The 14,576-nt window shown below is 40.7% G+C and overlaps 2 protein-coding genes and 1 gene segment (V, D, J or C); 1 reads left to right on the forward strand and 2 right to left on the reverse strand.

Moving 5' to 3' along the window:
- LOC109061583 (stonustoxin subunit alpha-like) overlaps positions 1-2,367 on the reverse strand; it is a 9,975-nt gene extending 7,608 nt beyond the window's left edge. Inside the window, exon 1 of one of the 2 annotated variants that reach the window (XM_042752973.1) lies at positions 2,089-2,338. In XM_042752973.1, the coding sequence (XP_042608907.1) occupies positions 2,089-2,276 (188 nt within the window). In that variant the 5' untranslated portion in view covers positions 2,277-2,338. Of the gene's footprint in view, positions 1-2,088 lie in introns of both variants that reach the window. The other variant, XM_042752974.1, reaches the window with a different exon arrangement.
- LOC109081408 (NLR family CARD domain-containing protein 3-like) overlaps positions 1-9,446 on the reverse strand; it is a 61,690-nt gene extending 52,244 nt beyond the window's left edge. Inside the window, exons 1-2 of the mRNA XM_042752968.1 lie at positions 9,121-9,446; positions 3,233-3,305 (exon numbers count right to left, since the gene is read on the reverse strand). Of these exons, the coding sequence (XP_042608902.1) occupies positions 3,233-3,282 (50 nt within the window). The 5' untranslated portion in view covers positions 3,283-3,305; positions 9,121-9,446. The remainder of the gene's footprint in view (positions 1-3,232; positions 3,306-9,120) is intronic.
- Positions 9,447-13,967: 4,521 nt separating this feature from the next.
- On the forward strand, positions 13,968-14,576 carry LOC109089895. The segment is given in 2 exon segments: positions 13,968-14,085; positions 14,191-14,576. Coding segments are annotated over 2 exon segments (393 nt in total).

The raw sequence follows: 14,576 nt of genomic DNA on the forward strand, positions 1-14,576 counted from the left end.
ACATTCCTATTCCTAAACTTGAGCAACTCGTCTCCTCAGTCCCCAGACTTTTGCAGACTGTTATAAAAAGAAGAGGGGATGCCACACAATGGTAAACAAGTCCTTGTCCCAACTTTTTTGAGATGTGTTGATGCCATGAAATTTAAAATCAACTTATTTTTCCCTTAAAATGATACATTTTCTCAGTTTAAACATTTGATATGTCATCTATGTTTTATTCTGAATAAAATATAGAAATTTGAAACTTCCATATTTGCATTCTGTGTTAATTCACAATTTGTGAATTGTGAATTGTGTCCCAACTTTTTTGAAATTGGTTTTGTAACTCTGGTTAGAGTATTAGTAGACTGTTAGGTTAGGGTTGGTGTTAATAGAATAAACTGACATGTACTTGCAAAGTTACTTATGGTCAGTGGATTGTCTGTTGGGGAACAGCAGATATTAAGCAGACAGTCTAATACTCTAAAGATTGTCAGCTGACTTAAACTTGCAAAGTTACTTAAATTTTTTTTAGCATAGGGATGTAATAAGTACATGCAGATCAATGGTCACTCTAATTTTATTTTTTTTTTATTTTTTTGCTGAGCAAAACTTTTCTCTATTAGGCGGAAGTGTATTTTACAGTATAATACACTTTCATTCAAATTTTTAAGATTCTTATGCTTATTAAGGCTGTATCTATTTGATAAAAATACTGAATATTATTCTAAAATAATATTGTGAAATATTATTGCAATTTAAAATAAAAGTTTTCTATTTTAATATACTTTAAAATATAATTTATTCCTATGAAGCAAAGCAATTTTCAGCATCATTACTCCAGTCTTCAGTTTCACATGATCCTTCAGAAATCATTCTAATATGCTGATTTATAATCAGTGTTCGAAACAGTTGTGCTGCTTAATATTTTTTTTTGGGACCTGTAATATTTTTTAAGGATTTTTTAAGGATTCTTTGATAAATAAAATGTTAAAAAGAACAGTGTTTATTCAAAATAGAAATGTTGTGTTACAATATGCACTACAATTCAAAAGTTTGTGGTCAGTACTTTAAAAAAGAAATTAATACTTTTATTCAGCAAGAATGTGTTAAATTGATAAAAATGTATTAAATTGATAAAAAAGTGATAGTAAAGATTTATATTTTGAATGAATGCTGTTTTTTTTTTTTTTTTTTACTTTTTATTAATCAAATAATCAAAGAAAAAAGTATCACAGGTTCCAAAAAAAATAAATAAAAAATACTAAGCAGCACAACAGTTTCAACACTGATAATAAATCAGCATATTAGAATGATTTCTGAAGGATTATGTGACACTGAAGACTGGAGTAATGATGCTGAAAATTCAGCTTTGCTTCATGGGAATAAAATATATTTAAAATTATATTAAAATAGGAAACCAATATTAGAAATTGCAATAATGTTTCATTTTTTTTTGATGAAAACAAGTTCAGTTATTTATTAGGTTTATAATATAGGCCTAACATAATATAATATCAAACCAAACTGAAGATTTTTAGCTGAGATCTGTAAGTTAAGTTACACACATATATATATATATATATATATATATATATATATATATATATATATATATATATATATGTAAAAAGTGAACGTAAATTCTTTTATAGCTATCTAAACATCCCTATGAAGTACAGTTTGCACAATACACCTGTGTGTGACTGTAAATGTCTCTGAGTTGTGTTACCGTTCTGTGCCCATCATCCACTTTTTCCAGCACTTAATCAAGCCACTCTTCTTTAATACATGATGACGTTTTATTTCACATGTCACTGTGTTTACGTTGGCTCTAGATTTGAGCTAATTTGGCGGCAACCATTAAAATATTCGGTTTCTTCAGCGACTCATTTGGAGCACATCATTTTCTTTCCATGAAACCTGTAAACCGCATTCACCGGTTCTAACTCTATAGCGATATCAACTCTATAGAGGTTTACCCGAACATTGCAATTCATTCGCTTTCGCAAATGCCTTTCCCAACTCACGCACGCATGCGCAGCTTAGAGGAAACATTGATGCAGAGATGTGAAGTTTGGGCTCTTGCTGCAGACAAGGTTTCTTAACTTGAGTATCTTTAGTGAGCAGTTTTGATCTTTCAGTTTGTCAGAGAGCAGCTTGACTCCTGATTGTCCTGGGTGATTGTAGCTCAGATCCAGCTCTCTCAGGTGTGAGGGGTTTGAGCTCAGAGCTGAAGACAGATAACTACAGCCTTCTTCTGTCACCATACAGCCAGACAACCTACAAACACACATCAACAGATTACATCACCTGTGAAGCATTTAACTCTCAAATACCTGAGTAATCATTGTGTCACAGAAAGACACAGGACATTCACTCAAAAGGGAGTGTAAGCCAAGCAGAGTAAAATGCAACTTCTTGAAACAGTCTGTTATAAATATAACTATTTTTAACTTGACACAGCACATTAAAAACTTAATTCTGAGAGCTGAACTTCATAGTTTGCACACTTATTATATTAGTATAATCTCCAGACATTTCAGAAAGATGGGCTTTCTGGGGTGTTTTTCTTTGAGTTGGACATCAAGTATTCCGGAAAAACCCCCCATGCCTCACCCCCTGTATCAGCTTGATTTCAGAGATTTAACTGGGCAGAAAGAGGGAAAGAGGGAAAGAGTTTGGCGACAACTGATCTTAAGAACCTGCTGCCTTTACAAATCTTTACATTTATTCTGCGAGAACAACCGGCTGGATGTACATTATCCCTTACTTAATGTATTTGTTTATTAAAAGATACTTATTGAAATTTTGTAGAAACCAGGAATAAACTATTTTATGTATTATACAAAGTGTATTTGCTAAATGCAAACTATGACTGGAACAACATTACATTGGCTATTCATTTAGTTAAGACACATTCAGTTTAATCTAACTGTAGATAGAGATTTAGATAATTTGACACAGCATTGACAGACATTGGCCAATGCAAACAATCACCAGATTAAAGTTTGTCACTTATCAGAAATTCTGCAACCCATCAAATACAGATTGAACACATCAACAGATCCCAACATGGGTAATACACTGATCCTACAAACTCAGCAAATATGTCTTATAGCACTGGTCAGAATCTGTTGGTGCAGTGTGAATAAGCCTACAGAAATCAAACCCATGATCTTGGCATTGTGAGAGCCATGCTCTACTGTCTGAGCTACAGACATAAAAAGTTGCAAAAGTGCTGATGTCATACCTGGAGTCACTGGAGGTGTCTTCATTCTCTCTTTTCTCATGGGAACTCATTTTGGAAGCACTTCCCTCCTAGTCTAAATATATATATATATATATATATATATATATATATATATATATATATATATATATATATATATACATATATATACATATATACTATATATATATATATATAAACAAAATGATCACATTCTAATTAAATAATCTCATGGCAGATGTAAGCCCTTCTGTATTGCTCCTTTAAAGGTATGTGGTTAAATAAGGTCAACATATCCCTCACTGATTTCACAACATACTGTCATAGTACAATAAAAATACTGTAATGATGCATATCAAATATCTTGAGCTGTTTTTCAGGTTTTATTATACTATGCTACATAATCATTCCTCAGTGTTCATTCAGCTTTTAATGTTTGTTACAGTACAATTATGGATATGTACCTGCAGTAGAATAGAAGGTTTGGTAATAATGTGGTACTTCTCATAATAAAAAAGTGCAGAACGTTCCCGGTTACTTAGCTGTAACCTTGTTCCCTGAGAAAGCGGAACGAGATGCTGCGCTGCTCAGCGCATTGGGAAACGTCTTGTTCGTGACCAGCTGTGAATAATGTGTGTAACACGTCGATAGAATTGACCCGGCGGTAAAATAGCCTCGGTTGATGACGTCATCTGAGCGCGCCCGCAACACGGGGCTATAAATAGATAAGCCAGCATCTCGTTCCACTTTCTCAGGGAACAAGGTTACAGCTAAGTAGCCGGGAACGTTCCCTTTCGAAAGCTTCAGTCGATGCTGCGCTGCTCAGCGCATTGGGAACGAGAATACCCACGCCGCCGTGCTTGAAAATGTCTGGACCCCTAAGGTTGTGCAGGTGTGCTACCAAACCACAAGAAGGCCTCAGACATTAGCTTGTGATGTTGACTCAAGGACATGAGAGCCCGGAGTAGCATAGACATCCAAACTATAAAATCTTATGAATGTGTGCGGAGAGGACCAACCTGCCGCATCACAAACCTGTTGTAAGGGGGCACCCCTTGCTAAAGCACTAGAGGAGGCGACCCCCCTTGTGGAGTGAGCTCTAAGACCTATAGGCGAAGCTTGACCGCACGCCTCATAAGCCAAAGCAAAAGCATCCCTGACACAGTGAGACATGGTCTGCCTGGTGGCAGCTGCTCCTCTGTTACCACCACCATAACAGACAAACAGTTGCTCCGACTTACGCCACTGGCTAGTGCGGTGGACGTAAGTCTAAAGAGCACGGACTGGACACAGTCTATAAGATTTCTCCTGCTCCGGCGTTGTGAATGGCGGAGGACAGAAGGCCTCTAGAATGACCGGATGTACAGCCAAAAACGGAACCTTAGGCAGGTAATCAGGATGAGGATGCAGAATCACTTTCACGCTCCCTGTGGCAAAGTCTAAGCATGATGGTGAGATAGACAGAGCCTGCATATCCCCAATTCTCTTCAAAGAAGTTATTGCCATGAGAAAAACCATTTTTAGAGTTAGAAGTCTATCAGACGCTGACTCTAAAGGTTCAAAGGGGGTTTCAGCAAGACCCTCGAGAAGTCCCAAGAAGGCATCTTGGTTTTTACTGTAGGCCTCAGTCGTCTGGCCCCACGAAGAAAGCGAGAGAGCAGAGGGTGTCTCCCGAGTGGCATCCCGTCAATCAAGGCGTGGCAAGCCGAAAGAGCGGCCACATAAACCTTAAGAGTAGCAGGGCATGTGCCCTGTTGACAATTTCTCTTGCATGAAGTCCAGAACTGAAGGAGCAATATGGCAGTTGACTGGATCTACATTGTGCTGCCATATTGCTTCAGTTCAGACACCCCCATTTACTGGCATAACTCTGTCTGGTGGAGGAAGCCCTAGCACTAAGGATGGTATCAATAACACCCGGCGACAGCCCTGTGTTCCTCAGCTGGTACCCTTCAGGGGCCAAACATGAGGATTCCACAGGTCGGGCCTGGGATGGAATATCGTGCCCCCTGCGCCATACAAAACATACACACTCTCCGGAATCGCCCATGGCGAGCCGTCGAGGAGAGATATTATCTCCGAGAACCATACCCTGTTCGGCCAACGTGGCGCTATCAGCAAGAGGCAAGACCCTTGCTGGCGAACTCTGGCTAGGACTCCCGGGAGCAGAGAAACTGGAGGAAACGCATACAGGCGCATTCTGGGCCATGTGTTCGCCATCGCATCCAGACCCAGTGGGGCTGGGTGACTCAGAGAGAAGTAGAGGGGACATTGCGCTGTCTGATGGGAGGCGGAGAGGTCCACCTCTGCTTCGTAAAATTTTTCCCAAATCTGTTTCACTACCTCTGGGTGGAGTTTCCATTCCCCTGTCGGTGGTGTCTATCTGGACAGTAAATCCGCTCCCACATTCAAACGCCCCAGAATGTAAACTGCCCTGAGTGACAGGAGCTTGTCCTGGGCCCAAAGAAAAATCTGCCTCGCTATCTTGTTCAGATTGCGTGAGCGCAGACCCCCCTGGTGATTTATATAAGAGACTGTTGCTGTGTTGTCCACCCGTACTAGGACATGACAGCCTCTCAAATGATGGAGGAAATATTTCAGAGCCAGAAATACGGCCATCAGCTCGAGGCAACTGATGTGCCAATCGAGCTGATGACCCCCCCATTCCCCTTGAGCTGGGTGGCCATCCAAGACTGCTCCCCAGCCCATCAGGGAGGCATCTGTCGTTAGCAGTCTGCGACGACACGGTGCCCCTAGAGTGGGACCCAAGGCAAGGAACCGGGGTCTGAGCCACAGAGATAGTGTAAGAAGCCCGCAGCACGTCATTTTTATTTGCCTTTGAGGATTGGCTCTCGGATGAAATCCTCTGGCTTTTAGCCACAACTGAAACGGTCTCATGTGTAACAGCCCCAAAGGAATCACCGTGGATGCTGAAGCCATGAAACCTAACATCTTTTGATACTGACGAACAGTGCGATCCTGGCCTAGCCTGACCTTGCTCATGGTCTGCTGAATGGTCTCGATCCGAGCGGGAGACAGTTGTGCCCGCATCGTGATCGAATCCCAAACGATCCCGAGATAAGTCGTTCTCTGGGCCGGACAGAGAACACTCTTCTCGGTGTTGAGTCCCACCCCCAGAGAAACTAGATGAGCTAACACGATGTCCCTGTGTTGTAGCGCCATCTCTTGCGATTGCGCTAGTATCAGCCAATCGTCGATATAATTCAAAATGCGAATGCCCTGGAGTCGTAATGGAGCCAGCGCTGCATCCATGCATTTTGTGTACGTGCGGGGTGATAAGGCTAGGCCGAAAGGAAGAACCCGAAACTGGTATGCTTCGCCCCCGAAAGTGAACCTCGGGAATTTCCTGTGTTGTGGCAAAATTTCTATATGAAAATACGTGTCCTTCAGATCGATCGTGATGAACCAATCGCGATGCCGAATTTGCGACACGACCGTCTTGACGGTTAACATCTTGAACTTGAGTGCTCTGATTGTACGGTTTAAGCCTCGAAGATCCAAGATTGGACGCACTCCCCCACCCTTTTTGGGAACTAGGAAGTATCTGCTGTAATAGCCCAACTCTCTCTGTGGAAGAGGAACATGTTCTATGGCCTCTTTGCCCAGAAAAGTTTGTAGCTCTTGAGACAGTACCTGCATCAGCTCCGGTTTCACGGAAGTGGAGACCACGCCGTTGAAACGTGGAGGATGACGAATAAATTGGATCCTGTATCCTATCCGTACTGTGCTCAACACCCATGCAGAAATGCCTGGCAGAAGTTTCCACGCTGCCAGACTCTCTGAGAGTGGTACCAATTTCAGTACTTCCTTTTGAGGGGATGTTAGATGTTCCGTGTCCTGAATGACGGCAGGAAGCACTGGAACATCTAATATCTCGCTGGAAACCCCCGCCCCCCAAGGCACAAGAAGCGGCGGGGATGGAGGGGTTTTGTGAGGGTAACGGGGTGGGGCGAAAAGCTCTCGAGCGCGCACCACCCCGTGAGGGACTACCCCCACCAGCACGGGCACCATAGCGTCAGGACTTCTTCTTATTAATGAAAGTCCTGAGGTCTGGCTTGGGAGGTTGCTGAGCACGGCGAACCTGTCCCCATTCCCTACGAGGGGGAGCACGGTCTGCCACGCTCTGCTTTTTAACCTCCCTGGTTTTTGAAGGACCGGGGCGAGGCTGGGTGGCTGATGGCCCCTCCCCTTGAGTGCGGCGAGGAAGAAACTGAACGAACGCTTCTTCATGTTTCTTTACTTCCCTAAACCTGTCGACGACCGTATTAACCGAATCGCCAAACAGGCCAGATGGAGAGATAGGAGAGTCTAAAAGAAACAAACGTTCCTTCTCTTTAATGCCCGTCAAATTAAGCCACAGATGCCTCTCCGTGCTGACTAAAGCTGACATCGACCGGCCAACGGCACGAGCCGTCTGCTTGGTCGCCCGGAGAGACAAATCTGTGGCCCGACGAAGCTCAGCGAATGCTTCCTCGTCGATTGTACTGCCCACACTCAAGTCCTTCAACAGGTCAGCCTGGTATGCCTGTAACACTGCCATAGTGTGCAGTGCAGCACCAGCCTGACCTGCAGCTTGGTAAGCTTTACCCACTAGAGATAGCTCGCAAGCGACTCTTCAACCCGAGGCATCTCCGAATACCCCCGCGACTTTGCATCCACGATAGTTGAAAAAGTAAATGTCGAGGGCACAAAGATGCGGGAAGTATATGGTTTGCTCCATGACTTCGACAGCTCATCATGGAGGTCCTCGAAAAAGGGGAGAGACTGATGTTGCGGTATCTCTCTCCTACCACCCGACAGAAACCTATCCTCCAGCTTACTACGTTTGGGGGTCTCTTGTTCACGTGGCCAGTCAAGCTGCAGCCTGTCCACCGCGCGAGTAACCACCTCGAGCAGCTCCTCAGATTTCCTCTCGCGAGAGGAGCGTTCAGAGGCGGCCTGCTCAACGCCCGAAGACTCAAGAGATATATCATCCTCCTCGTGAATCGAAGAAGCACCGGAGTGCGCTTCGAGATCACGAGAGAGGATGCGTGGATCTGGTGACACTGTAAGCGAAAGGGACGGGCCCGTCGCTCGCTCGTCACCCAGACCCGCAAGAGAGCCCTTCGACGAAAAGGTGGGTGCGGTCTGAAAATAGTTCAGACGAGCACGAAGCATCTTCACTGAGAGCAGTTCACAATGCTTGCACTCGCCCGTCTCTAAAGCCAGAACCGCGTGCTCTTCCCCCAAACAAACAAAACAGTAATCATGCGTATCCAGCTCATACATAGGACAAGAGCATGGAGAAACACAACACTTACTGTTTCGTTGGGTCATCGTACGAAGATCTGTAGTAGACAAAAAGAATCTTCCTGACGCACACATGCACAGAATGATCTGAAGACAAAAGACCTGTTGATGCATCTGTGGCTTATCTATTTATAGCCCCGTGTTGCGGGCGCGCTCAGATGACGTCATCAACCGAGGCTATATTACCGCCGGGTCAATTCTATCGACGTGTTACACACATTATTCACAGCTGGTCACGAACAAGACGTTTCCCAATGCGCTGAGCAGCGCAGCATCGACTGAAGCTTTCGAAAGGGAACTCAGCACTGCTATTTTTGTACTGTAAACTAAAACAAATATATAAACTACAGATATTTTTCTAAGTGCACATCATGAATTTTAACAAGAATCTCATATTCTGTCATTTGTGCAAGAGAATCATCAGTCATTGGTTTATTGATATTGTCTGATAAATAGAATAATTAGCACAGTATAAAAGTTTAAAATTATTCTGGAAACAAAATATCATTAAATTCACAATAACTTACCATCACAATTACCATTACCAACTTATTTCTACATATTTACGTGGTTACATAAAGAACAAGTTCTGAACTTACCACACTGTGCTGCCACTTTAAAGTCCAGGCATAGATTTAAACTCTCAAAATATTATCCTTTCTTTTACTTTCATTTAGTCACCTGCTCAAAGGTGACTTTTGTCTCTTGTCTCTTTCTCATTTTGTTCTCCCTCTAGTGGTGCAAAACATCATCATCATCATCATCATCATCTCAGGTGAGTCTTAAAGCAGTGGTGTTGTTTGTAACTCAACACAAACAGTAAGAATTAAAATTAAACTAGTTTTCAGGATGTGTATGCTGTGTAATATGGCAAATAAGGGATTTTTGTTTATTTGTTTGTCAGCACTAATGACAGTGTTCTGCTGAATTTTGACGTTCTTCTGCTCCTCATGCTCCTTCAGGAGCTGATTAAGTTTCTCAAACTCCTCCATCTGTAATAATATATAATATATAATAATATAATAACATACAGTATGGGTATTGTATAAATATGTATGGACTCATCTGGTTTGTTTTTAGCAGCAGTTTCAGAGGTTTGTTTGATGTCTTTTCCAGATCATGCTTCAGCACCAATCAATTAATCATAAACGGAGGTTTTCTGAGTAAGCAAGGAATAGTATGTGCATACTAGTACAGATTACTAGATTGTACATTTGAGACATTAAGTAGTTAACTAAAAACTGTTTGTTAGAACAGCTGTTGGATTTTACAGTGTATAGTTACTCACAACTGATTGATAACATGCATGTTCTGAAAGCAGTTGTTTTTAAAGCTGGATTAAATGACTGAACACACAAAATATGAATGAAAATTCAACTTAACACAACAACAAATTACAAATTCAACTGCATACTATATCACCTTTTGTCAGACGTAAACCATAGGCCCAAATCTGCTTTATTTTATGATTACATTAAAAAGGAATACATTCTTCATTTAATCAGAAGCTCATTTAAATAGTTATCAGCTCAAGCTGTTGTAAATCCTGTCCACTTCTTTGCATCGTCAGCACATGCTTCAGTGCTCTGAGAGTGTTTATAGTGCTGTGAGTTTAACCCTTTATGACTGAGTTGAGTTGAGTTTATTTGACACAAAAAATAGCAATTCATCTCTCCAATAGACAGCTCATCTTCATCAGCAGATGTTCAGCGTCCTCACAGGAGCTTCATGATACAGTAAAACTAAGCAGAGTCAACACACAGAGAACCAATAGTGATCTGTTTCAGTGTTTGAGGATCATAATTTGACTACACAGAATAGTTTCATAATTTCCTCCATCTGCAGGTGTTTTCATGATTCAGTGATTGAGCCCTGACGATCTCAATGTAAAAAAAGAAGACAAAATATGAATCAAAACAACATTTAAGTGAATGTTAATTGAATTTTGAAAATTAAGTTTTAAAATATTTTAAGTTTTTAATGTATATAGTTAAATAACTGTTTAACAATGTATACATTTAAATAACATTTAATCAGTTTATCTACTTGATCTTCATGAACACTTTCTTTGACAACGATCCTAAATCCACTAAACCCTTAATAAACACCTCAAAATCTAAACATTTAACTCTGAAAATCACATTAGAGCACTGCCAAACAGTCAAACATTAAGACTGTGTATGAATGTATGTTTTGAGCAGATGATCTTTAATATCAAGTCTAGTTTCAGCCCAGTAAAGTAAGCATATGTTCCTGGAGAATCACCAGGATCTTTCCAAAGTTCTTTCAGTGAGTTTACTAAATATAAGTTGGGCATACACGTGTGGTTCTCAAACAAAGTATACACATTAAATCGACATGGTCATAGTTTTTTTTTTTTATTTTATTTTTTTTAACAAAATTAAACCCCAGTTAAATAAAAGAACAATTCATTTCTACTGTAAATTAATAAAGTATTTCTAGAACGATGTTGAGTGGTTTATTCTCTGTACACACAGAAGGGGGCGTCACTAGCATGTGAATGAACGCTTGTTGACCATCAGCAGACATGAGCTTTTGGCAAAATATAGCTGATGATCAGCTATCTTCAACATATCACTTTAGATTGTGTTCATACAGACAAAAATAAAGGATGGAGTGCAGTACATATACATAGATACAGCGAGACATAATATTAATACAGCTTAAGTTTCAGGAATGTTTAAAATTGTTAAATCTAAATTTGTATCTAAATGTCAAAAAGTGACAGAAAGACCTTAAATGTATTGAAGAATATAGCCATTTTTGTCCATGCTGGTTGTTTTTATGATCATTTATCAAGTGCAGAGGAGATTTATTGACATTATTAGACTTGTCAGTTTAAACATCTCCCTCTATAACCTATATAAACATATATGTTTTAATATAGGTTTTGATATAGGTTTTTAATATATGTGACATATATAAAATTGGCCGTTTTCCTATATTATATGTACATATATGCACATATATGTACATATATGTATGTGTACATATATACGTGCATACATATACCTATATAGCTACATATATGCACTTATATATGTGTGCATGTATGCACGTAGCATTCATAGTTAGATCTTAGTTATTGCCTCGATAATAGAAAATTTAAGCTAGGCATCATGTATGACAGTTGCTAAAGTGAGATATGAGCTACAAAATGACCAGGGCGCGGTTCCCCAAAATGCTCTTATCGCTAAGTAGTTCTTAACCTATTCCTTAACCTCTCTCTTAATGTTATGGCACGATTCCCAACACGTTTGTACGCTAAGTATATCTTCTGTAAGTCACCCTTTCGTAAGGTTGGTCTTGACCATTCGTAAGCTCTCTCTTAGCATTGTTTGAGCTCAAGACGCTAGTTGCCGTCACTGTAGCAGTCTTTAGAAATCAGAGCAGCGCAGTACAAGTCAAACTATGGTATGTTGACAATGTTGTGGCTCAACAATGATTTTATGTTATGGACATTTTAAGACTAATAATAAAATATGTTCGCAATGGAGTAACAGGCCTATTCATGAAGTTCATGACTTTATTTGGTATCAGAACTAATATGGTGGTAATTAGCCTAGGCTATTTCATAATGTCATTAAAGCGTTTAAATTGGCAATCACTTTTGATAATTAAAATCTGGCAAACAATTTGGCTCTAAATGGCTTAGATCTATAAATGGGTATGCATGGTGGTGTCCAGTAAGCGACCAACTATGGCAGCGATCCAACGTGAATCAAAGACGGCGCCGGCCGCGGAGACGTTCAGTCCATGTCAATTTTTTTATTCGGCAAAACTTAAACCCTTTTGACATTTTGCCTGACGTGGCTATATTGAAAAAAATTCGCCTCCCAAGACAACTCATTATGGAGCTGCTGGACCTTCTCAGACCTGCGCTTGCCAGGGTAACGCGGCGGAATTTTGCTTTAAGCCCTGAAGTACAGCTGCTTGCAGCGCTAAGGTTTTTTGCTACAGGGAGCTTCATCGAGGTCATGGGAGAGGGCTACGGCCTAAGCAAGACCTCAGTGTGGAGGTGCATCCACACTGTCACCAACGCCCTTCTGCGCCATGCCGGGGATTACATCCGGCTGCAGGCAACACGTCAGGAGGTCCAGGAGGTGCACCAGGGCTGTCATGCCATTGCTGGCATCCCCAGAGTCTTGGGTCTGGTGGATGGCACACTCATCCCTATCGCTAATCCATCAGTGATTGATCAGGCGTACATAACGCGAAAGGGATACGTGGCCATAAACGTGCAGGTTATAGTGGACCATAGGGGTGTGATCGCCGACCTGGTGGCAAGGTAGCCAGCCAGCACCCACGACAGTTTTGTCTGAGCCAATTCTGCCATGGGTGAACAAGCGGAGAGAGAGGGGTTTGGTCAGAGCCTGTTCCTCGTGGATACCCTCTGAGAACATACTTATTCACACAAGTGGCACAACGGGATAAGGAGGGTGGATGATTAGCGAGGGATACCCGGTTCGTCTACCCGTCACAACATATCGTGTGAACATATTACTGACAATTTGATAATTTAATTAGTAGTCTATATTTTACGGATAACTTAAACTATGTTAAAATAAATGTTACTACAATAATTTGAGGAATGTTTCATTTGCATAGAACGTGTTGTCTTTCTTAATGCCGTAATGCACCTTCGCGTGAAGTGGTAAATCGTTTCCTGAGCAATCGATGCCAACTAATTCAGCACCTTCACTTGGGACAGCGCCTTTGTAACCTCGAACATAAGAGGCAGTGTGTTAAGAAGCTTCTTAAGGGACACTTCGTGGAACACACTTAGGAACATAAACAACTTTGGTAAGATATATCTTTCGAGTCTACTTAGCACACTAAGAGTGAGCGTTATCGGGGAACCGGGCCCAGATCCTGCAATGAGCTATATAGGAGACATCTTTTATGTATAGGGCTTATATGTGGATATAAAGAAGCAATACAGGAGACCTATATGGCCTGTATATGCACATATATGCACCTCAATTTTGCCTATATGTGGCATATATGCATATATGCAGCATATATATTATCATATATGTGCATATATGCTGTATATATGCAGCATAAATGTGCATGTAAACTGCATATAGGTTTCATATATGCAAATATATATTATCATATATCTGCATATATACTGTATATATGCAGCATAAATGTGCATATAAACTGCATATAGGTTTCATATATGCGCATATATCCTAATATAGGTTCTTTCCATGTGGTTCTATTTTACTTTGAATTAAAAATGAAATTTTAACATTTTAGTCACTATTAGTGATGAATTTGTTTCTCATAAATCTGTCAGTTTAATTTAGTAATAAATTGTAACATTAACTGTAACATAACAGTGAACTACAGTCTTCAGGTGAATGATTTAAATAGTGAGAGTCACTTTGCATCGTCAGCACATGCTTCAGTGCTCTGAGAGTGTTTATAGAGCTGTGAGTTTAACACTTCATGACTGACACTGTTTATCATAATAACAGACACAACAACTACAATGACATTCATATTTCTCTTGATCTTAGGAATGCATTTTCAAGGTGAGGCGTTGCTTTATTTAAATAGCTTCTTATTTTAATAGCAATTTTCTATAACAACATATTTTTTTCAGTTCAGAAGTTTCATGTCTTTTAATTGTTCTTCAGACTCTACAGGACAGGTGACTGTAATTCAGACTCCAACAGAGAAACATGTTCAGAACGGACAAACAGTCACTCTGACCTGTAAAACCAGCAGCGCTATTGGAGACCCTTCAGATGGTTGGTGTAAGAACTGTTTCTCCTGGTACCTACAGAAACCTGGAGAAACTCCTAAACTTTTAGTTCACAACATCAAAACCCTTCAGTCAGGAACTCCATCAAGATTCAGTGGAAATGGAGCTGATCATGGCACTGATTTCACTCTGACCATCAGTGGAGTCCAGACTGAAGATACAGGAGATTATTATTGTGTGAGTGCACAGTGGATCAGTGGTGGTCCAGTGTTCACACAGTGATAAAGAGTCGTACAAAAACCTCCGTCAGTCAGAGTC

This window comes from Cyprinus carpio, chromosome B25, assembly GCF_018340385.1.
Source record: "Cyprinus carpio isolate SPL01 chromosome B25, ASM1834038v1, whole genome shotgun sequence".
NCBI classification, from domain to species: domain Eukaryota; kingdom Metazoa; phylum Chordata; class Actinopteri; order Cypriniformes; family Cyprinidae; genus Cyprinus; species Cyprinus carpio.